The 24,084-nt window shown below is 44.9% G+C and overlaps 6 protein-coding genes across 6 annotated transcripts; 4 read left to right on the top strand and 2 right to left on the bottom strand.

The window, feature by feature from the left end:
* Positions 1 to 11,487: 11,487 nt before the first annotated feature.
* Positions 11,488 to 12,449, bottom strand: Z519_09309 (uncharacterized protein; the record flags this gene model as incomplete). Its single annotated transcript, XM_016767033.1, has 2 exons — positions 11,488 to 11,951; positions 12,053 to 12,449. 2 exons carry the CDS (start codon positions 12,447 to 12,449, stop codon positions 11,488 to 11,490), a joined length of 861 nt encoding a protein of 286 aa, XP_016616549.1.
* Positions 12,450 to 13,682: 1,233 nt separating this feature from the next.
* Positions 13,683 to 15,094, bottom strand: Z519_09308 (uncharacterized protein; the record flags this gene model as incomplete). The annotated part of the gene is made up of 5 exons (XM_016767032.1): positions 13,683 to 14,205; positions 14,258 to 14,400; positions 14,459 to 14,689; positions 14,742 to 14,849; positions 14,903 to 15,094. 5 exons carry the CDS (start codon positions 15,092 to 15,094, stop codon positions 13,683 to 13,685), a joined length of 1,197 nt encoding a protein of 398 aa, XP_016616548.1.
* Positions 15,095 to 17,074: 1,980 nt separating this feature from the next.
* Z519_09307 (uncharacterized protein) lies at positions 17,075 to 18,858 on the top strand (the record flags this gene model as incomplete). The annotated part of the gene is made up of 5 exons (XM_016767031.1): positions 17,075 to 17,209; positions 17,264 to 17,462; positions 17,522 to 17,920; positions 17,970 to 18,135; positions 18,189 to 18,858. The coding sequence occupies 5 exons, from the start codon at positions 17,075 to 17,077 to the stop codon at positions 18,856 to 18,858; spliced, it is 1,569 nt and encodes a 522-aa protein (XP_016616547.1).
* A 699-nt stretch (positions 18,859 to 19,557) lies between these two features.
* Positions 19,558 to 20,511, top strand: Z519_09306 (uncharacterized protein; the record flags this gene model as incomplete). Its single annotated transcript, XM_016767030.1, has 1 exon — positions 19,558 to 20,511. One exon carries the CDS (start codon positions 19,558 to 19,560, stop codon positions 20,509 to 20,511), a length of 954 nt encoding a protein of 317 aa, XP_016616546.1.
* Positions 20,512 to 21,911: 1,400 nt separating this feature from the next.
* On the top strand, positions 21,912 to 23,519 carry Z519_09305 (uncharacterized protein; the record flags this gene model as incomplete). The annotated part of the gene is made up of 4 exons (XM_016767029.1): positions 21,912 to 22,146; positions 22,208 to 22,709; positions 22,777 to 23,308; positions 23,388 to 23,519. 4 exons carry the CDS (start codon positions 21,912 to 21,914, stop codon positions 23,517 to 23,519), a joined length of 1,401 nt encoding a protein of 466 aa, XP_016616545.1.
* Positions 23,520 to 23,548: 29 nt separating this feature from the next.
* Z519_09304 (uncharacterized protein) lies at positions 23,549 to 23,836 on the top strand (the record flags this gene model as incomplete). Its single annotated transcript, XM_016767028.1, has 1 exon — positions 23,549 to 23,836. One exon carries the CDS (start codon positions 23,549 to 23,551, stop codon positions 23,834 to 23,836), a length of 288 nt encoding a protein of 95 aa, XP_016616544.1.
* Between the last annotated feature and the right edge of the window lie 248 nt (positions 23,837 to 24,084).

Below are 24,084 nucleotides of genomic sequence, written 5' to 3'. Positions count from 1 at the left end.
TAGTGCTTATAGTAGTAGAAGTAGTCTTAGAAGGAGATAACTATCGGTTTAACTTAAAAACTAACGTAATAGAATATTACTTCGTAGATAGGGTGCATAACGAGGTTATACGCCTAGAAGTTATGAAACATTATCACAACGATTCATTAATGGGACACCTAGGAGCCGATAAAATGATCGAGCTTATCACCCGACACCACGACCCTTAGAAACACATGAGATAAGAAATCTAAGAATTTATTAATTAGTGCGAAGTGTACGCGTAGACGAAGCACGCAAGACATAGGCTCTATGAACTACTAAAACCGTTATAAGTTCCCGATGAAGCCTAAACATCTATTACATTTAACTTCATCACGAAACTATCTAAATTATAAGAGCCCCTTACGAAAGTAACCTACGATAGTATATTAGTGATATATAATAGATTAACGAAGTTTTCATACTTTAGACTATACCTTAAGAAATTAATAGTAGAAGAATTCGTATACGAATTTCTACGAATAGTCTTTACTAATTATGAAATACTAAGAGAGATCATCATAGATAGAGATAAGCTCTTTACATTTAAATTTTAGAAGATATTAATGAAGTTACTAATAACGAAGTATAAATTATTCACATTATTCCACCCTTAGATAGACGATTAAATAGAAAGAACGAACTAAACTCTAGAATAATACTTAAGGATGTACGTAGACTATAGTTAAACGAACTAAGTAAGGCTACTACTAGTTACTTAATTTTACTTTAATAATCATAAGTTAACAATAGAAATAAGTTCATTCTTTACTAATTACGGGTTTCATCCACGGCTCGAAGAAGTTATAGACGAAAGTCCGAGCCCTAGAGCTAAGAATATAATATTAACTATAAAAGAACTATACGAATAACTTAAATTAGATCTACGATTTCTCACGGAAAGAATAGTATAATACGCGAATAAAAGAAGAATCGAGGGACCGCTCCTAAAGAAGAGGAACCCCGTCTACCTTTTACGAAAAAACATTAAAACGAAGAGACTAAGCGCGAAGCTAAACTACACGAAACTCGGACTATTTAGGATTAAAGATAAACTTAGAGACGTTATATATCGACTAGAACTACTAAAGAATATAAAAATTCACAACGTATTTTATAAAGCACTCCTTAAATTAGCACCGCGAAACGCTAAAATTATTTAAATACTTCCGCTAGATGAGGAGATAGTACCCGAGGAATATAATGTTAAGAAGGTTCTCAGAAAACGCGTTAGGCCCGGCTAGCCCCAATATCTAATTAAATGGTTAGGATACGACGAGTGTAAAAATAGCTGGGAACTAGAAACTAACCTTTTGAAGGAACTTCTAAGGAAAATAAGGAAGGATTACTCTAAGTGGTTCCTAACGTTAGTAAAGCATTTAGCTATTCATCGTCGAAGGCGAACTCATAAGCTATCGGTAGCTTAGGTTCATCCGGCGTATACCCCTCTTCCCGATTAAAGGCATTCAATATCTAGGATTGCCGAACCACTATATCGCTTTGAGCACGAGTATACCCCTCTATTTACCGCTGATAACTAGCCAGCCGACGTTCTAACTTAGCTAATTCGGCCACGAACTTAGCAGCCTCAGCACGCACTTAAGCCATGCGGTCGCATAGCTTCCGGGCCCGTTCTGCCATTCCCTCACGCGCCTCACGGCAACGACTTTCTAACTCTTCCTTCTTCTTCTCTAGAGACTAGAACTCCTCCTCGAAATATTAACTATCATATCTCATATTTTTCCGAGTATACTCACTACAGCGAGAATTATCTTTTAGAAGGAAGTAGATAGAGGACGACCTAGCGTAATTCGAATAAGAGGCTATAGTTAAAGAACCTAGGCGTTTTATCTTTTTAGTAAGGAGACGACGCTTAGAGGAACGTTAACGGGAAGCTTTGCGAATATCTAAGAAAGAAAGGAGGGAAGATATCTTTAGACTTAGATAAATTTAAGCTAGGCGGCGTTCCGCTTTTATATCATCGCTAAGATGGACTCTTAGAATAAGAGTCTAACCGGAGAGAGAATAGTATTAGATACAGCCTTAGGGAAGATCGATTACGAGTTACACGAGTACGACTCACTACGCTCATTGAACACCTAGAGGGATCTACGGAAGAATAAGGCTAGGTCACGTAATAGGCCCTATTGGCCCTGTTGGCTCTGTTGGCTCTATTAATAGAGCGCACAGAGCGCATAGAGCGCACAGAGCGTAAGCATTATATATACACCCTCATTACCCTAGGTAGTTACACTCTCTCTGTAGCCAACTTATGTTATCTACTGGACTATATAGTTCTTAGTAATAGAGAACCCTGCTCATATCTTATGTCTTCCTCAACCAGCTCATGCTATCCTAGGATTGTTACTGAGAACCCTAACCCAGTTAGGATCAGTAGGGATTCTTAATAATACGTCTCAATAGAGATACTATTCTTACGGCCGTCTATCGCTATAAGATACGTTTCGCGAATAAGTAAAAGAGTAAGACTAAGAAGAAGAATACTTTAGAGAAAAGAAATGAGCTTCTAAAGTAAAAGACATCGATGACTATAATAGAAAGTAAGAATAGAACTTTCCACCCGAATCGGGAGAGAAAAAATACATCTAGTTCGCTAAATGTATTAGCTAAGTCTAAATCTAAGTAGAGAGAAAAATTAACGTCCTCGTTTATTCCTAAGTACTATAATTACTACAAGGAAGGGCATCTAGTACGGAATTACCCTGAAAAGGGTATAAAAAAATAGATACTAATGTAGTAAACGTAGCTACCGTATTGGGATATATTTAGTCTATGAGACACGGCGCATTAGAGTAACGCTGTGTGAGTATTTAAGTAATAGTCCGAGTAAAGAGCGAGAAGCATCGATTACGAGCCCTTATAAACTATAAGGCATAGGACGACTTTATCTCATAGATAACTATTATTAGGCTTAGTTTAAAAGGCGTTTCACCAGATATATTTAGAAAGGCTATGAATAAACGGTAGATCACTATTTACGGCCGTTATAGTCTCGAGGTTTAGGCCATTAATGACCGGGGAAGAACTACTAAGGCTAGACTTAATTTATTATCTACGAATATCGAGAGATTCGATATAATACTCGGTATACACTGGCTCAAAGCAATTAATTCCGACATTAATTTTAGAGATGATACCTAGGTAGTGAGAGATCTAGATCGCTAAATCCGAATTAGTATAATCACAGTGTAAGAGCTTATTTAAGAGAAGAATAAAATCTACATTATATAGTATTAATCTTTAGAGAAATCTTAAAGAGTTTCTTACCCGAATCGGGTGGGGTAGTGTTTCACCCGCCTCCGAACTCTCGTATTAAGTAAGGACGGAGATATATCTTCTCTTTATACTAGCTATAGCGACGTAGCATTAGATTCGGACGAGACTTAAATTCCACCAGTGTCGAGGGTAGAGTATATAATTAATCTCACGCTAGGCACAATAGCACTCTATGGGCCCATCTATCCTTTAAGTAGTAGAGAACTCGAGGCTCTAAGGGAATATCTCGACAATATATTAATAAAAGGGTGAATTTAACGAAGTATCTTATCTACTAAGGCTCCCATTCTATTTATCCTAAAGAAAGACGGAGGACTTCGCCTCTATATGGACTATAGAGGGCTAAATAAGGTCACGATTAAGAATCGTTATTCATTGCCCTTAATATCTAAGATTCTTAATCGCCTAGCAGAAGTAAAACTCTTTATAAAGCTAGATCTACGAGATACTTACTATAGGATCCTCATTAAGGTAGAGAATTAGTGGAAAACAGCATTCCGCACTAGATATAGGCAGTTCGAATACTTAGTAATACCTTTTAGGCTAACGAATGCCCTAGCTACTTTCTAGACATACGTGGACGAGTCTCTAAAGAGCTTATTAGACGTTTTCTACATTGTATATATAAACGATATTCTAATCTTTAGTAAAATAGAGAAGGAATACGAGAATCATATTAAATAAGTGCTCGAAAGACTTCGGAAATCACGGCTTTTCATTAAACTTAGTAAATGCGAGTTCTATATAAGAGAAGTGACATTCCTAGGCTTCATCGTTAATGAGAAAGAAGTTTTAATGAATCCTTAGAGAGTAATAGCTATTCGAGAATAGCCTACCCCCTAGATATTTAGAGATATTTAGATATTCCTAGAGTTTATTAATTTCTATAGAGACTTCATCCGTAATTTCTTAAGAGTAGTAGCGCTAATTATAGATCTACTAAAAGAAATAAAGTATAGTGTAAAGAAGGACCCTCTGGAATGAACTCTAAAAGTAGATAAGACTTTTTAAGAGCTTAAGATGCGCTTTAAAAGAGCCTCTCTACTTTATTATTACGATTTAGATCTAGAGGTAAGAGTAGAGATTAATGCCTCTAATAGTAAACTAGGAGATATATTATTTTAGAAGGTCACTATTTTCTTATTTAAAATAGATAAGAAATCTTTATTCGTTTAGAAATCTATAGCCTTCTACTTCCGTAAATATAAATCTAAGAAAATTCGGTACTCTATGAATAACTAGGAAATACTAGCGATTATATATATATTTAAGGAATGAAGGCATTATCTAGAAGTCCTCTCTAAGATAGTGACTATAATCACTAACTATAAAGCGTTAACCTACTTTATAAATATAAAGATATTAGCTCGAAAGAGATAAATACGCTAAGTAGAAGACTTAGTAGTATTCAATTTTCGTATTAAATGAAGAGTAGATAAGAAAAACTTCGCTAATAGCTTATCTAGAAGGCCTAATTATAAGCGAGTAATTTTAAGTGCTAATAAATAGGGCAATATACTATATAAACTTATAGCCCTACGCTTAGAACCTTCACCCGAATCGGGTGGGAACGGTGAAGTATCGATATCGATTAGCGCTATTCGAATTACGGTATTAACGAGAGCGCAGTCGTTACGAAAACCGCATCTAAAAGACAGTGAATGGAACACCATCTTTAGCCTAATATTTTCTACTAACGAAGTAAAGCTAGAGTAGAAGAACGATGAATTAAATGAACTCATCGAGGACGGTCACCTAGTAAACGTAAGCGGGGCGACCCCTAAAAGAGAAAGCGCGTCGACTTTCTCACCCGAATTAAGTGGGAGAGTAAATCTAGAAGCTTAGATTCGGGAGGCGTAGAGTCTTAATCGGTTCGTGGACGCACGAATATAGATAATCTCCGTAGATAAAGAGCATTAAACACTAGATTAAGCGGGAATAGTCCGACGAAATAGACTTATTTATATTCTCAATGATCTAACGATTAAGGCTGAGATCCTAAGGATTAATTATAATGATCCTTAGGACGGGGGTCACTTTAGGCGAGCTAGAACGCTCGAAGTTATTCAGCGTTATTACTAGTAGCCCAGGGTAAAGAGAGACGTTTACGAGTATATAGATACTTATAATGTGTGCTAAAGAATAAAGATTCTAAGATATAAGCCTTATAAAGAGCTAGTTTCTCTAGCTCCGCCGATAAAACTCTAGTAAGATATTACTATAGACTTCATCGTAGAGCTACTACCGTCTAAGCATCGAAATAACGTCTACGACGCGGTGCTAGTAGTAGTAGATAGATACTTAAAAATAGTGCGTCTCATTCTATATAAGTAAGATATAACGACCTAGAAATTAGAGACGATCTTAATTAATGAAGTCTTCTCGAGATATAGAATATCTAAAATAATTATAAATAATAGAGACTCCCTATTTACGTCGAAGTATTAGAAGACGATATACTATTATCTCACGATTAAGAGAAAGCTATTAATCGCCTTTCATTCATAGATAAACGGATAAATAGAGCGGCTAAATTAAGTACTTAAATACTACTTAAGATACTATCTAAATAACGAATAAAGTAACTAAGCTAAACTACTTAGTAGTGTAGAATAAGCTATTAATAATAGTCGGAATAGTACGATTAATACTATACCGTTCTAAATAGTATATAACTATAAACTTAGTATAAAAAGAAATCTTAAAGGTCCTTATTCACTCGAATTAGATAGAAAGAAACCGCTCTTAATTTATAAGAGAGTAAAATAAAATACTAAGGAGATTTTAGCTATACGAGCCTACTTACGAGAATTTTAGTAAAGAACGTAAGAAAAGATTAAGAGCTACTATAATTAGCACCGTAAGAATATAGAATTTATAGCGAACGATCTAGTTATACTCTTAACGAAAAATATTAAGTTACGTAAAGCTAATAAGAAACTCTCTAATAAGTATATAAAATCTTTCTACGTTAAATAATGAATAAATAAAAATATCTATTAACTTACTCTATCTAAGCGTTATAGACGAATTCATTTAATATTTTACGTTTTACTTCTTTAGGCTTATTATTAACGCTAAGAAACTCTTCCTTCTCTACCTATTAATGTAGATAAAGAGGAAGAGTTTAATATAAAATAAATTCTAGACGCTTAAGAAAAGAAAGTAAGACGACGTTAGTTAGTTAAATGACTAGGGTAGGGCCATAAACATAATATATAGAAATCTAGAAAATACTTCACCGGTGCCCTTATACGAAAAATAATTAGAGAGTTCGACGAAAAGTACGGCGTACGTACTTAATGAGAAATATCTCTTATCTAAATTAAGTGAGGGTATACTTAGTTTCACTATAAAGAGCTACTTATAACCTACGCCACGTAAAGGCGATACTCTTATAGATCGTTTTAAGGATTCCGACCTACCCCTAAGGATAAGTATTACTCTACTATTCATATATATTCTATGTTTTAGGAAGGTCCCGACCTACCTTCTAAGGATAATATTACTCTACTATTCACTTATATTCTATATGGCTCTAATGTTAGTACTATAAACGAGAAGAACGACGTCGTTTAGAGACATCGTTATCCCAGCGACTATAGACCTAGAGACGTTCTTAATTTATATATTCGATCTATATTTTAGGGCTACGAAAAGTAGCTAACCATACGTTCGGCACTCTCTAGCGAGCGCGGACGACGACAGCGGAAGAGAAGAAAGAAATAATAGTCTTCTTTAAGATCGGCGAAGCCGAAGAAGAGAAGAGAGAAGAGAAGAAGTCACTAAAATAACTAGTACTCTAGTCTATTTCACTATTAGTAATTTCTTACTCGAATCGAATAGAAAGAATAAGTATATCGAAACCCGAGCTAAAATTCTTCTTATCGTTATTAACGAAGGTAGAAGGGGCCGGGAGAGAGGAAGTCACTATTCTAATTAGTATTATTTCTTCATCTCTTAATATCACTAATAAAAGGTGAAAACGTTCATTAGAATATCTAATAAATACTAAACTTCTCTAAGATCGGAGAGATCGGTATCGTCGCTAACCTTATAAGTACGGTTAGCTTTTCGAAATATAGGCTTAAGCCTCTATATCTAGGACTTAAGCTATTCTCTAAAATAGATATTAGTGATTCATTATCTAAATCGGGTGAGAAATATCTATATCTAATCGGCTAAAATAGCTAAATCACTACTAGTAACGAAAATTACTCTCTCGATGAGAGCTTAAAGGGCACGATAACCTATCTATAGGTTAACGGGGACCTAATTTATTTAGTATATCATTAATCTTAGCTGAATTCTCACTTACGATAACGTAGTTAGCGCTAGGCCGGGAACGAGAGTAAAACCCACACGACTTGAACTAAGTTTAGTCGTAGAGTAAGGTAGAAAAAACTAGCTCGGAGCTAGGGGTAGACGGAGAATTCGTAAAACCGCGGAAAGCGCTTCTTTCGTTAGTACGCTATCATTATTTAGATATAGTAGAACTTATAATTCTTATTAATAAGGCTAGCACCATAGCCTAACTAAGACTAAGTGTTTAGCCGAACTTTCTCGTACGTAAGAGGCTATATATACGTTAGTAGCGTCTCTCACCCGAGTCGAATAGATAATACTTATATATCTTATAGTTAATCTAAACGAGAAAGAAAGAGATAAAGAAAGCTAGAGTAAAGGACTTAAGAACTAAAGTAAAGACTAAAGTGAATGGCTATTTAACTACTATGTCATTATCTTTATCATTAACAATTAAGACGGCCTACCTATATAATGAATTAAGGCTATCTTTATACTTATAGCGACCCGAGGGCGAGCCGCTTTTTAGAGAGGGGGTAACTATCACGAGCTCACTATTGTCCCTAAGTACTCTACGCCCTCTACCTAAATCGAGTGAACGGTATAGAAAGAAAAGAAAAGAATAAGATAAAGAACGATTAAGATATAAGGCTATCGATTAACGCTATCTTACCCTTTTTACGTAATAGAAAAAGAGGAAGCTATAAGAGTCTTCTCTTACCTAAATCGGCTAAGAGAGAACTCTTTCTTTTTCTTAAGCGTTAAGTCGTTATTAATAGAACTACGTAAATAGAATAAGATATTTAGCTACTTTAATTTCTTTATATCTACTACGTTACGTAGGTCCCTAATAAATCTCTACTACGTCTACTCTTATTATCTTAATTTCTATACGACTATAGTAAAGCGCTCTTTTAATACGACCTAGTTTAACGAGTATAGAACGAGAAAGTTTAATATAGCTTATAAAATCGGAAGAAGAACGCTCTATTCTTAGGAGTCGCGAATAAATAAATTAAATAAGAAATAATTCGATTAATATCTTAGGCGTTATAAAGAGATCGCGACTATAGACGATAATCTCTAGTCTAGGCTTCGTAGCTCTAAGTTCCGGCTATAATCTAAGTATAAAGAAGTCGAGAATTTTAGAACTCTTCTATAGAATCGAGATCGAATAGTAACTTATAAACTAAGAAATGCGTATTACTAGTTCTTTCGAAGTCGTTTTATCACTATACTTTCTCGGAAGAGATACGCTCAATAACTTATTAAATTTAATTCCGAATTCTAGAAGCTCTATTATATTCGCGTAGTTAATAATTTAGAAGTATATAAGATAGACGAACTACGGAAGAAATATATCCTTAGTTAATCGTAAAGATATATAACGATACTACGAATTTAGAGCTAAAAAGATAATCGACGTATTAAGCTTACTTACTAAATATATATCTAAACGATATATATCTATCTATCTATATATAGTCGAGAAAGAAATCGCCTTATACCTAGAAGAATTAAAAAGAATCGCTGCGCCTTATAAAGATTCTATAAAGAATCTCGAATAATTAATAAAATAGTGAAAAGAAAAGTTTAAAATAATAAATTACTAAGTTTTATCTAGTTATTCCGACTATAAGACTATCGATGTCTCGAGTAGTACTCTTTAGAGCGCTCTACTAGATTCTAGATATAATGAATAAGTTAATTAGTCTTTCATCGATGCGGAAATTATAGTAAGCCGGAAAGAATTATATATAAGATGTACTATTATCTTAGACGCCGCGTTTCTTTTCTAGATTAACTAATATAGAAACGTAAACGCACCGGTGAAATTTAAAGCCTAAGGAAACGTCGACGATAGTATAAGACGACTCATTATCTTTAACGACGACTTAATAGATAAAGGACACTATTAGTTAATCTTTATAATCGATGAGATAACGTAGTCGTACTCGGTCATTAATTCGATATAAGGTAGATTAGATACGACTAAGATAATACTCGATTTCTTCGTTCGGTAATTAAAGAATAGCGTTTTCAGTATTTCACCCCGGGAAATTCGCCTAGAATCTAATCTTTAATAGAACATTAATAGTTATAAGCTCTAGGTGATTAAGAATTCTCTAGCGATCATTAATACGGAAACTTACGAGATCACTCACTTATAAATAGTCTTATCTAACACTTAAGTCGATATCGAGAATCGTTTCATTATCGCCTTAGAGATCTATAAGATAATTATGCGTAAACCGAAGCGTAGTGAAGATTTAGGGGCGTTAAAGGGCTCGAGTTCGAAGGAGTTAGATAGGAGATAATTAGATAACTTCGTAGAGCGTTTAAAGAATATAAAAAAGAATTAATGTTTCCGAGAAGAATAGACGAAGATTATAGTTAAGTCTTAAGTGAGGTCGTTAAGGAAGCGAGCGACAATGGGAGGAATATAATGGAAGAAGTTGGAAGTGGTGAATAGCGTTATGATTGGCTGGGGCGCCGACCCTAGACTATGGTTTTTCTTATATAGTTCTAAGGGAGGACTATCTTTCATACAATAGATAAGAAACTAAGTTACTAACAGAGAGGACTTCCCCTAGTTGAGTGTGCGCGTTAAGAAGAGGCTATACTTACCGCCGTACGAGTTAATGTCCATGGCTAGTAGTCTCGCCCTAATTCAGTATATTACGTGACTTAGCCTTGCTCCTTTATAGATCCCTCTGAGTGTCTAATGAACGTGGTAAGTTGCGTCCGTGTAACTCGTGATCGGTCTCTCCTAAGGCTATGTCTAACACTATGACTGCGCTCTGGTTTTTAAGAATGTTGGGGTTAAGCCCCTTTTAAATTTAACAATAGAATATAATGTCATTACGTAATAATTAACATCTAAAAGTACTCCGTACGTAAGATAGTAGTCGTTTTTGTGGATCCTTCGCGTCGTCTCCACCTATCATAGGAACTCGTAATAATTATAACCGTTTTAATGAGTTAGTTAGCTTAACTGCTAGTCGCATCATGGGACTCACGGTTAAAAGGGCCTCGATCGTGATTCTTCCTAGATTTACATTTATTATAAGAGAGTAAGTAGATTTTAAGACTAAGTAAATTAAAGCGATATCGAAATCATTAAATTAGCTAATAGAGAGAAAGACTTCAACATCGGAATCGGGCAGCGATTATTAACGAGAGGTAGGGGCGTTTTGACGTTGGTCACTCAGTAGAAGAATTAAGAGTGTGGGGGGACACTACTTAAGGCTATAAGACTTATCTAACTATTGAGAGTGCGGGTGGTTCACATCTCACAGCACCTAGTTAGGGCGCTAAGCTGCGACGGTAATTTCATGCCGAATTTCCACGGCTTAGCCTCGAACTTCCTCGGTGCCTCTCTTACCTTCTACGTCTCCTTCGTTGCGCGGCGAGACCGTTTACGGGTAGTACTATATCGTTGGAGAATAGTGGGTATAGTACATGCTCTCTAGATGTCAGCGCTAGGATTAGGTTAAGTGATAAAAGGATCGAAAGTTGCCAGGTAGCAGGCTTAGCTGAAAGAAATGAGGTGTTACTACTGGGCAACTGTAGCCGAGGCCCCAAAGAGGACCCCTAAGCCTAAACTGGCTTCTGCGAATGGGCATCAGGCAGCGCTCCTTGTGGCTCGCCCAGTGCTCGGGCGCGCTCTCCCGTACTCTGCCGTGGCCCCCTCGACGCTCCCCCTGGCTCGGCCGGAAGCCCTCGATGCTCCCTCACGTGCACAATAAAAGCGGCCTGGCTCCCTTTCCCGAACGAAAGTGGTAATGGACGAAGCACAGTTCGGGGCATATATAATGTATATATATATGAAAACGAACTCAACAGCCGGCTCTTCATTCCCATCTACCTAGTCCACAACACCGCCCCCCCTTCGACTCCATTCCTCCTCAACGGGTTCTCGCCCCCTTTGCCGTCCTCAGCCTCGCTCACATAGCCAACAAGCTCCTTGAAGCCGCACTTGCGGTAGAATTCTTCCTTGCCCGCGGCGGCCATCACGCACGCGGGCAGATCTCCGCCCATCGCCGGATCACGTCGCGCCAGGTGTTCCAGCCCGTGCTCGACGAGCTCCCGCCCGTAGCCCCGCCCCTGGAAGGTCGGGTGCACGGCGAGGATCTCAAGCGACCAGTGGGTCATGCGGTGCGGCGCGTCCATGAACTGCGTGCTGAATGGGAGCAGCGACGCGCCCAGCGCCCAGTACGTGAGTGGTCGCGGGTTCTCCGCCGTTGGACGGACGGCGGCTTTGTTGGGGAAGAGGATGAGCCTCCGGAGTCGGTAGTATGTGGACAGGATGGGCTTTATCAAGAGCCCTGAGGGCGCATGTTAAACACGATGTTAGTTAGTCATTCCATACAGCACTTTCAATAAATCGGTGGTTGCATTGGGGGATGGATGGCTTCTTCGAACTTACGCGGATCCCAACGTCCCCAGAGTCCATGGACGCGGAACGATCTCTCCCCAGCGCGTTCCCATTCAGCGATGCCAGTGATGGTCTGGCCTTCTCCTCTGACGGTTGACTTGCCCGTCGGCCTCGACGACGGTATCAAGGCTTGTCGCTCATCGGCGTACCTGTCGTACTGACTGGCTGTCCCAATACCATCACCCTCGACCTCATACGAGACCATCAACACTTTCCGGTAGTCGTACCATGACAGCCAGAGGCTCTCGCGCAGCGCCCGTTCAAAGTCCTCCGGATGCTGGTGCTGGAAAGGAAACATGACTTGGAAGAGACGATCCGGCCCGAAAGATGCTGCGAGAACCGCGGCCATGACGGGTATGTCGGCCGCTGCGGCGCATCGGACAGGCATCTTGGGGGGGCCAGGGTTTTTTCCGGATTCGGCTTTTTTTCTGGTTTTTCCAACGATGGCCGGGGGAATAGTTCTAGTAACTCGTAGTGGTAATGCGTAAGAACTTAATGGGGGAGTGTAAGAACTGCTTCCGTCGTGTTTGAGTGCCCTCCTCCTACGTATCCTGGCTGGCGGGCAGACAGGCAGGCAGGCAGGGGGCCCTTATTTCTGAGTTCAGCTTCTGTACCGAGTACTGTAAATGGGTGGATTCGATGGATCTTGACTCCTGAAATGTTATCTTTCAGTGTTACGGGGGGCACGAATAGTACGAGGTACTCGTCGGCTTTTACGAGTAAATAGTAGTACGTGGTAGTTCATTTCGCCATCATCCTGATCCACTCCCCTTTACCGAGCCATCACGCACTACTGCCAGTCCGGGTCTAGTGACCAGCCCCCTTCGCAAAGAATGTCATACTCGCTCTCCGCCTATGGAGCGCTGGGCTGGGTGGCTTGGGGCCCCCGGTTAGTCCATTAAGTTAGATCGGTCACTTCTGCCCCGGGGGCGGCATTTTTGCCACGGAAACGATTCTCATTCCCCCCCTTCGGATGTTGAAAACCTTATTGTTAAAGTCGACTTCCTTCAGTCGCAGTCGGCGCCCTCCCTGGCCCCCAGCCATAACGACCATTCCGACAAGATGCGGCGGAACAAGTATTTTCTGTGGCTGCAATATCGGTCAACGGGATTTCCCCCGGCTCAGCAATAGATCGTCGTAGCGGAAAAGGGGCACCAAAGGGGAGACTCGTACGGCTCTGTATCGAACGCCGCAGACGCGAATTGCAAGCAGTGATCCCAGGTATATCAGTATTTAACGTGGGGAGGCTCTGAAGAGGCTCCGGTCCTCACTAATGCGGGTCTTCTAGGAATGTTGGCCATGGCTTTCTCTTCAACACGATATCCGCTTTCGATTCGGGCGTATTGGTGTCAACAAATCTGTGTATAGAGTTGAATATTCGTTCGTCCAGGCTTGAGACGCCGCAGGACATGAACTTATAAAGCCGCCTATCAATCCAACCCGTTCTATGATGCAATGATAAAACAGGGAGGGAAGTCGGGTCAGCGATGTCCTCCATCGGAAAGCATGCCTCCTGTCCAGGGAGGGAATGTCCTTCCCTATACCAAATTTCTCCCAGGGTAAACTTTTGCTTTTGTGTAATGATGCTCAACGCGACGCCATGGATGAAGAGACACTTAATTCATCGTTGTTCATGACGAATTGTGTATTCTACGTCCTTGCGAATGATGAACTCGTCGCTGTTATGTCTCCCAAGTGAGCCTTCTTCATGCGAAGCATTCGATCTGCCGTCATTGTTGATCCCCTCATTGTGCGGGCCCTCGACGCTCGCGTGATACTGTGTGTGATTAGGAGGGCAGAAATTGATGCCCGTACTCTTTCCCAAGACCTCGTCGGCCTTGTCATTTTCCATCCGGGTGTAGTTCTTCGTATCCTCGGTTTTGGACCGCTGAGCACCGAGCGAGTCCATTTGGTAGGTGCGTCCGCCAGAACCGTATTGGCCGGCGTTGTATCCAAACACAGTTGCTTGCGTTGTGTCGAATTTGCGGAGGTACTGATTCAAGGCCGGGATAGCAGCGGAGAATAAGGAGTAGACGACCTCAGCCTGGCGAAAAAGAACAGGTCGTGTGAGCGCGATGCCAGCGTTAGATGCTGAGTTGAAGTCTGAGACGTATTTGATTTGGAGGCAGGTAAGGATAACGATCCTGCGGCCGGTTAGCATGTGTTCGTGCGGGCTCATGTAAGTGTTTCCCCTACGGTAATCTGAGAACAAAGCACATGGACGCTTGAACCTTTCTCTGAACACTCATATGCAATGGGAAGATGACGATAACGGAAAGACCCCAAATGATTAGTTCCAGCAGCGCATCGAACAAGCCAATGATGATCCAGCGTGTGACCTGTACTTTGATCAACGATTCTTGTATAGCAGTAGCAGTGTTTTGGGGCTAAACTCACCAGTCCCGAGCACTTTTCCGTGCTCGATCGAATGACTTCGCTGGATGTACATCCGGCCGTGGCTGTGATGGTGGATCCAATCCACCATATTCCACAGAGAGCAATGGTTATTTCGCAGTACAGATGTTTCTGATGCTGTCCAACGGCGAAAAGACGCCTGCAGAGCCAGACGGCAGAGCATTTGCCAACGAAGAGGGCTAACAGGAAAAGAACGTCTCCTGCTCGAAGCGACTGGTAATCTCCATCAGCCCGAGCCTACATTCAGAGTGTCTTCGGGGTGTACCTTGGCGACTGTTTCTGTATCGCTAGGAGAAAGCAGCGAATATGAAGAACCAAAGCCACCGTCGACTGTTGCTACCATGATGGATATGAACTGTGGAATTGCGATAGCCTGCCGATCATCAGCTTCCCTCCAGAAATAAACAGAAAGGGCACTGAATAAACCGTAGCAGCGACGGAGAGCCAGTCTTCGAAACCCATGTTCCTGAACTTGCTCACCAGACGCATTCCCAGCACCATGAGTGAGTAGACCATGAATAAAATGCTCATTGTCAAGACGATGCCCCGGTGGTCATTCTCGGTGTGGTGGTATGGACGCGGGCCCAAGGCAGGCACCTCACCTGCAGACACACTCATATTGATGGCTGAGGCTCGAGATCATTGAAGGTACCTCTTCCAGCAAATGTCGGGGTTACTATATGTGAGGGTGCAGGCTCTTAACAGAGTGCAAGCGAGTAACCAGTTGTTTTTGGCACTGGGCTATGACACTCCATTATCTGAGAGACTGCAAGGTTGGGCGCAACGCTAGCGCAGGAGATCTTTTCCCTTACCTTGTTTGTACCTTGGGCCAGAGACTTGGTGACTGGCTCCTGACTTGCCATGGACGACATGATAACCATGTCGACATGGGACTTTCTGGGCCAGGGTCCGAAACTGCAAAACTCCTCCTCTGCAGCGTGATGCCTTGTATGTTTTGCCTCTACTCAGCTGATGGCCCCAAGCAGGCCGCGCCATCAAGGTCCGCTATGCAAAGTTAGCTTTCCGTGGAATATCCCCTTGGACCGTGGATTGGCCACTGAGGCTTCAGTTTTGCTTCAGCCGACTTTAACCCTTGTGTGCCCAGGATGGGTTACAAGTGGTTAGGGAAAACACTGGGCGCTGGCAGAGGCGCCTCGGGAGGACTAGGAGACTTTTCCAACGTAAACAAGGATGCTATCGGCTCTTAAAATTGCTGTTGAGTGAGTCGGTTTGTCCATGGATGGTGCAGAGGGAGACCTCGTACGTACTTCGAGTTCAGCACACAGACCAGTCGTCGCCCTTATGCACGGGAACCCACTTGCCATTGCCCCGGGCGTATCTTCCTTCAGCCACTGCCGCCCAGCTGCGGGGCGGTGGTGGTGACGGGAGGAGGATGATCAGCGCGGGAACCCACCTAAACAGGTAATGATGCCTTACCATTCGTCTCTCAAAACATTAAAGCTGGAGGCGGTCATGGATACCGCCACGCCGTGCGCAGCCTAAGTCGAGAGGAAGCGAGTTTCACTCAGAGCTTGCGCCATCCTATCTGTGCTCATGAGAGATAATAGTTCGCATGACAACCGCTCGAATTTCCTCCATACCTATGGGGCGATATACATACGGCAGAACAAAATATGCCATGCTCTGTGAGAAATCCCCAAATGTTGGTCTGAAATCCCTGCCACGATGACATATATACATGGTGTAGGTTTCAGCGGTTCTGCCAAGTAACCAAAATGGCTCTCTGGCACGTTCGAGAGACGAAATGGTGTTTTGGAGTCTCGAGCTCGAGCCATTGTGACAATCAGTTGCTACCAAGGAGCTTAGCTTTTTCCATTACTCGGTACGGACATATGTGGCCTTTCCGGTGGCATTTCCGTCCTTGTGAGCCCTAAGGCACCGTCATACTCCGCACTTTTCCTAGTCTCGCACTTAGCCAGCTCTTGACGCTGGCCGGAGACTTGTCTATTCCCTGCACTGTATGTGCTGCGTCCTGTTCTTTGGATGCACTTCCAGGGTAGCTACCGTTCAAACTGATCGATGCGGCACCATGTGGCCAGGGAGCTTCAACAGACAGGATCCTGCGGAGGTCATTTCTTTTCCGGTCAAGACTCAACGGCAAGGGATGGGTGGTGGATACACCGCGACAGTGACCACAAGATCACAGGGATCTCAGTGGTGGACTAGCTTTAGTAGCTCATGCAGCTGTGTTGGCACAGTCGTCTGGGATACTGATATCCCTCCTCTCGGCCAATCAGCCACCCATTTTCCTCGACTAGAGAAGCAACCGACCAGTTTCCATGTGGCTTAATCTCGCCGCGTGGAATGAGGTCTTGCAGCTCCGTGAAATAGTCAGAAGTAGGACCCTTTGCCTGAAGGATCGGTCTTTTTTCCAGGCCTCGCTTTCCAGGTCCTGAAGAGGCTCGACAGGTTTCTCTCCACAGTTGAACTACTGAGCCTCGTACCTCGTGCCATGTGGGGATTGGAGGGCTCCTCGACCGGGAAATACCCCCTCTCTTCATTCGATCTTCTCTCTGCTCTGCTTTTCTTTTTTTCCTTTTTCCTTTTCACAACCGTTTCAAAGCACAATCTTACGAAATGGACAAGGCCGTCCCGTACAGCATTGACCCTACCGAGGACATCAACGACGATGGCGTCGTCCTCGGTGAGAAGACGGGAACGGTGGCAGACAGGAATGCTATGGCGCGATTGGGCAAAGAACAGGTCTTCAAGGTCAGTTAGCAGCATTACTTGGTCTCGGATGCGAGTCTCTGACCAGGTGAACAGCGTAACTTTGGTTTCGTGTCTATCTTCGGCTTTGCTCTCATCATCATGAGCACCTGGGAGACGATTCTGTCGACTCTGGCCTTCGGATTGGGCAATGGCGGCCCTGGAGGACTTATCTGGACCTTCGTTGCGGTGTACATTGGATTCATTCTCATCAGTGTTTCAATGGCCGAAATGGCCTCCATGGCTCCCACCTCGGGTACGATTGTTTTGGGCATTTTCTGGAGAAGACCAACGCTGACATATTTGTGCGACAAGGCGGTCAATATCATTGGGTCTCTGAATTTGCTCCTCCGAGTGTCCAGGCATTGTTGTCATATTTCATCGGGTGGTTTGGCATCCTCGGCTATCAGATTGGAACAACTATCGGCGCATTCGTCGCTGGGACGATGATCCAAGGCGTCATCATCCTGAACAATCCCGACACGTATACACCTCAACGATGGCATGGAACCTTGATCGCGATGGCTATAACCATTTGTGTGGCCCTATTCAATATTTTCCTCGCGAACCACCTTCCATTGGTCGAGGGAATCATCCTGGTGCTCCACATTGCTGGGTTCGTGGCTATTCTGGTACCTCTCTGGGTGATGGCTCCACGTACTCCAAGCTCTGAAGTCTGGACCTCCTTCACTGATGCCAATGGCTGGGGGAGCAGTAAGTTTCGCAGCAGCTTAGCAGAGGGAATCAAGCTGACCATCCACAGTTGGAGTCGCCTGCCTGGTCGGTATGATCACCAATGCTGGTGCGTTGGTCGGAGGCGATGCCGCTGCGCATATGGCCGAAGAGTTGAAGAGCGCCTCGAAAATCCTCCCAAGGGCGATGATCTGGACCATAACCGTGAATGGAATTCTCGGATTCGTTATGCTCGTGTAAGTGGCCATGTCCTTCATTAAGAGGTCGCTTCTTGCTAATACAGCGTCAGCACCTTCCTCTACACACTGGGGAACCTGGATGATGACCTCGCATCGGCGACCGGTTATCCTGTCATTCAAGTGTTCGCCACGGCTACCGAGTCCAGTGGAGGCGCTGTCGGTCTCACCACAATCCTCATCATCCTCAACGTGTGTGCAAACCTAACCACCATGGCCGGCTCTTCCCGTCAACTGTTCTCCTTTGCTCGAGACAAGGGTGTTCCTTTCCACCACTGGGTGTCCCGGGTACCACCTGGGTACGACGTGCCGGTCAACGCCATCATTGTCTCCGCCTTCTGCTCATGCGTTTTCCACTGCATTAACATTGGCTCCTCGATTGCCTTCAACATCATCATGTCCATCGGCACAGTTGCATTGATCACGAGTTATATGACCTCGATCGGCAGCATAACCTGGAGGCGAATCCGTGGGCTGCCTCTTCTCCCATCCAAATTTTCTCTCGGCAAATTTGGCCTTGGGATCAATGTGGCCGCGCTTTGTTTCTGCGCCGTGGTCTATGTCTTCTCATTTTTCCCCCCAATGCCAAATCCACCGCCAGCGGCGATGAATTGGGCCTGTGCCGTATATGGAGGAGTGGTGCTGCTTGCTTCCGCTTACTATGTTATCCGCGCGAGATACGTCTACGTTGGACCTGTGGCTTATGTCAATAAGAATGCTTAAACACCAAATCAGTTCAGAATAGCCACAACAGGACCTTCGAAAAAGCACTGTGGCGTTCGTTGAAAGTACAAGGATCGGGGAGAACAACACGCTGCCTTCTTGCCTCCAAGATTTTCCGTCTAGCTGAAAATAGAACTTTGGTCTCCTTGTCGTTTGGGGTAGAAAAGATTTCCGACTTGTTCCACTCTTTCGTTGAATATCAAGAGTTGACGAGGCTGTAGGGGTCTCTGGTCCCCAGGAGTTTCACAAAAAAGCAGAAGGTAAGCCGAGCACTAGCCTAAGATAACGTTCTCTTGGCATCTTGGCAGGCTGCTAACTGAAAGGATCGCCTCGGACTTGAATCTTCCATCTCGCAGCTCACTGGCACCAGAGGTTCCCAGGTTGGGGTCAATGGAAACGTCTCTTACTCCAATCGCGTGCGACACGGTTACTCGGTTCGAACGAGTTGAAACAGGCATAGCGGTCGTTCTGCGCGTGTGCTTAAGCGAGCCAGCAATGCATACCCAGGCGAGTCCTCTTCACCGCCCCCGATAATCTGCTGAATTGCCCTTCCCCATCATATGAACAGCAGTCGGGATATTAGTAGTAGTAATAAACTTTGCTTGGATCTATCATCCCCCTTCCACCTTGCCGTATTAACCGCCGCTAGCTAGTACCATTACTATCACTTGGGCTTCGGCCGGCTAGCAGAACTGCGACATGAGCTCGTCAGAGACCCGGGCACGTCAGCCAGACGTCAACATTGAGGCCGACGAGGTTGACTCTGCCCTTGGAGATGATCTGTCGACCTACACGCACTCTCTCGCCTCTAGCCTGATCCAGAGCGTGCAGGAAAATGGTAGGGCCTACCATAGGTACAAAGACGGCTCCTACATCCTCCCCGAGGACGACCTTGAGCAAGAACGGCTGGATCTACAGCACGAGATTTTTCTTCTTACATTAGGCCGAAAGCTCTTTCTTGCCCCTGTTCAACGACCAATGCAGGAAGTCCTCGACCTAGGGACCGGGACTGGCATATGGGCAATCGGATTTGCGGACCAGCATCCCGAATCTAATGTTTTGGGCATCGATCTAAGTCCAATCCAGCCGCATGCTATCCCACCAAATTGCAAATTCGAGGTTGATGATTTTGATACTCGGTGGACCTTTAATAGAAAGTTTGATTTTATCCACGGAAGAATGCTCCTTACTGCCAGCGCCGATTTCCCAAGGCTCTTCCGACGCGCGTTTCACGCGTTGCAGCCTGGTGGATGGTTTGAAATGCAGGACCTCTACATGCCATTATTATGTGACGACGGCACCCTCGAAGGAACAGCTTACGGGGAGTGGAATGACACATATATGGAAGCTTGTGCGCGACTCAGAAGAGATCCGTCTTGGACTGCCAAGTACAGGGATTGGATGGTCGAAGCTGGGTTTACGGGGGTGAGACAAGAGATTTTTAGGTGGCCTGTCAACCCTTGGCCGAAGGACAAAACTCTGAAGGAAATAGGAATTTGGAATATGATCAATATGCTCGAAGGACTGGATGGTTTCACGGTTCGACTTTGGACAACAGCACTGGGAATGACAGCAGAAGAAATCCGGATATTCCTTGTGCAAGTGCGAAAAGATTTACGGGATACAAGAATTCACTCCTACTGGCCTATGTGAGCATGCCCCCTAGGCCTCTTCCACTGCGACTAACTCGTTGGTCCGAGATATATCGTATACGGCCAAAAACCAGAAGAATGAATCAGATGAAATGGGTGGTTAGTCTGGGCTCCTATCATTATCTCCTTTAAATCTTGAGTACGAGTTTGAGCAAACCAAGCTGTGGTTTTGGCAACAGGCCCGGAGCTGGTGAGTCTGGAGACGAAGTAGGGAACCGACAGTTTCGAAAATGACAACTTGAGCGCTTCGCACTAACGCGATCAAAGGTCGGCTCCCCTATCTACGAATCCCGACAGGGAAATTGTGAGGGCCATAGTGATCACCCCTGAGATACATATCGAAGTATTTCACCACACTTCGGGGGTTTTTATTTTCCAGCCAGAATGGGTACGCCTTCTCCCCGAATTGCTGGACGGTAACTGCAGCATAAGAACGAACTCATATTCAGCTACGGAAGTGCCAGTAGACTCGCCTTGGTTCCCTTAATTCAGCCGAGTGGATTCACGGACCACGTAGGAGACAGTGTGCTGCAATACTTATTTATGGGAGAATGGGTGTGAAACTAAAGCAACGGGTCAAGAATAAGGCTGTGAGCAAGCGAGTCGAACCGAACAGCACCCAATCACGGCAGATGGACTTGCTTCGAGGACATTCGGAGGCATGAGGCGCTCAACGGCTGCGACCTTTGGGGCAATTATAGGGGTGAGGTTGTGGCGGTGAGGCAAAAACGACGTATGGTGCTTCACAGGACTTTATTACACTCTTCATGCTCATACATCTATGCTTGGTTCACCTTCTCTAGTCAATATCGCTACCATTTACCATCAACCAACTTATTGCAACCAAAAGTACTACCCCGTCGCTATACCCAACCCCGCAAAACCCATCTTTAGCCGACACTCCGCGTGGGGAATCAACTCATCCGTGCGCACAGGATCCCACTCACCATTCCCACCAAGGTCTTTCTAATGCGATGCGACTGTTCAGGCTATGATGCGGCCCTGGTCGGCCGTGTCAATGCCGGCATAACCGCCCGATGAATGTCCAAATTCTGCCTATATGGCCGTTTTGCAATCTAAAGGTCCTATCGGGAAGTCGCCGATACAATGAATCGCATGTGCCGTACATCACCAGTTGACAATGCCCACATACCGCGACGCGATATGGCAGATCGGGTTGGAATATTGTCTCGCCTGCAGATCCCTTCCGTCCATGAACACGGTGCTTGATCTTCTGCGGTGCCCTGATAAGCCTGATGTGCTTCATTTATTTAGGCTATATCCTCACTGTCGATGGACTCGATGATGCCAGGAAGTGGGAGCATAAAGTACACATGAGCGCCAAGTGCACTCTGTACGCGGCCAGCCCCCTATCCCTCTCAGATAGAGGCCTGTACTAATATGGATACCAAGACATACGACATCACGCACTCGGAAGACGTCGCGGCCGGACGGCAGCAACAGCACGAATATGGCGACGTTCAGGGCACCGCACGCATACACGCATCGCGCATGGAAGAGGCTCTTCTGCAAGAGAAGCCGAGACCACTGCGCAAGAGTTTCCTGAAACTGTATGCCTGTATCTTCGTGGCATATTTATGTTCGGCGACCAACGGTTTTGATGCAAACACATTTGGTATGTACCAGATCACGCACTTGATGCACTGAGAAGGTGCTGTGCTCAACACGAATTTCAGGCGGGCTGTCCGCGATGCCACCGTTCATCGACTTCTTCGGCATCAATTCCAACAACCAAGGCTTGATTGCGGCACTGTATGTCATTGGCAATGTGGCTGGCTCTTTTTTCGCCGGACCATGCTCGGACAAATACGGCCGGAGGGTGGGTATGGCCATCGGCTCAACCGTCTGCATCGTCGGCACTATTCTGCAAGCAGCTGCCCAAAACCTCGCGACACTCGAGGGTGGAAGGTTCATTCTTGGAATGGGCGCTGTCCTCGTGCAGACCGCTGGTCCAAGCTATGTCGTCGAAATGGCATACCCGAAGTATCGTGGACAGCTCACAGGCGGCTTTCAAGCTTGTTTCTTCCTGGGCACCATTATCTCGACGTGGCTCGAGTATGGACTGTACTACATCAACACCAAGTCGTCGTATATATGGCGACTCCCCCTGGCGGTGCAGGGCCTCCCGTCCATAATCATCCTTTGCTGCGTCTGGTTCATTCCGGAGACGCCTCGATGGTAAGTAACCGGGCAAGATGTGGACACCACTAGAAGTGAACTGACTGACCTTGTGATGACTTTGCAGGCTCCTAGCTCACGACCGAATCGAAGAGGCGAAAGCCGTGCTTGTGAAGTACCACGGCGACGGCGACCGGGACTCGGTTGTCGTGCGGGTCGAGCTCGAAGAGATGATGGAGGTCATCCGCATGGACGGCGCCGACAAGCGCTTCTGGGATTTCCGCGAACTCTTCAACACGAGGGCCGCACGATATCGCACGTTCCTGGTCACCTGCATCGCCTGGTTTGGTCAACTCGATCTCCCACCGACGAGCTACTACTTCCCGCTCATGGCGAAGACGGCTGGCATCACCAGCGTGCACACGCAACTATTGCTGAATGCGCTTCAGACGCCCATCATGATGGTCGCGGCTCTCTGTGGCCTGCGGTTCGTCGAGAAGCTGGGTCGTCGCAAGGTCTTGATGGTTTCTAGTGCTGGCATGTCCGCATCGGTCGCGATCATCACTGCCTGCACCGCCAACCAGGCAGGGAAGCCAGCGGTGGGCGCCACTGGCGTGGCATTCCTCTACGTCTTTCTCGTCGTCTTTGCCTTTGCGTGGGTACGTTACGCGGCCTGCCTCGCTTATCGTGCGCTTTTGAAGGGGGTGGCTCTCGCTGATTGACCACATCTTTGCACAGACGCCGATGCAGTCGCTCTACCCAGCTGAAGTCCTGACATTTACCGCACGGGCCAAAGGCAAGTCCCTCACTCCATTCCATTCACCTCTCGCCTTTCTCGCGCCACATTTTCTCTCTACTCTGCAAGGCTGACCAATTGACGAATGTACTGTACTGTAGGCATGGCGTACCTAAACTTCATGGTCAACTGCGTCAACGTGCTCAACACGTACGTGCCGCCGGTGGCGATCGCGAATTCCGGGTGGCGCTTCTACATCCTGTATGTAGTGTGGGACGCGTTCGGCGTGCTCGTTATCTACCTCTTCTTCGTCGAGACGCGCGGCCGCAGCCTGGAGGAGCTCGACGACTTGTTCGAGGCCAAAAATCCCAAGAAGGCCAGCTTGGAGTACAAGCATGTCGTCATCAAGAGTGATGGCACTATCAAGGACGCTGCTGTCGCTGAGAGTTGAAACTCCGGAGGAGAGACGAGGCTTGTTGGAGTGGACGGACTTCCCTGCCGACGTGCTTCCGTGAAGAGGGTAGTGAATGCACATCGCGATTCACACCAACCCCAGTTCCGATGGCTCCCCAGGTCCGCTCGAGGAGATGTGCAGATGGACGAGATACGCCCGGTTGTACTCGTACAAGACCCTAGGTCGGGGCGGTCCGGATGGATGAGTGTGAACGAACAAATCAATTTAGCTCCCAGCCGCGTTTG

Source organism: Cladophialophora bantiana (genome assembly GCF_000835475.1).
Source record: "Cladophialophora bantiana CBS 173.52 unplaced genomic scaffold supercont1.15, whole genome shotgun sequence".
In the NCBI taxonomy this organism is placed as follows: Eukaryota; Fungi; Ascomycota; class Eurotiomycetes; order Chaetothyriales; family Herpotrichiellaceae; genus Cladophialophora; species Cladophialophora bantiana.
This window is presented reverse-complemented; position numbering and strand designations above follow the sequence as displayed.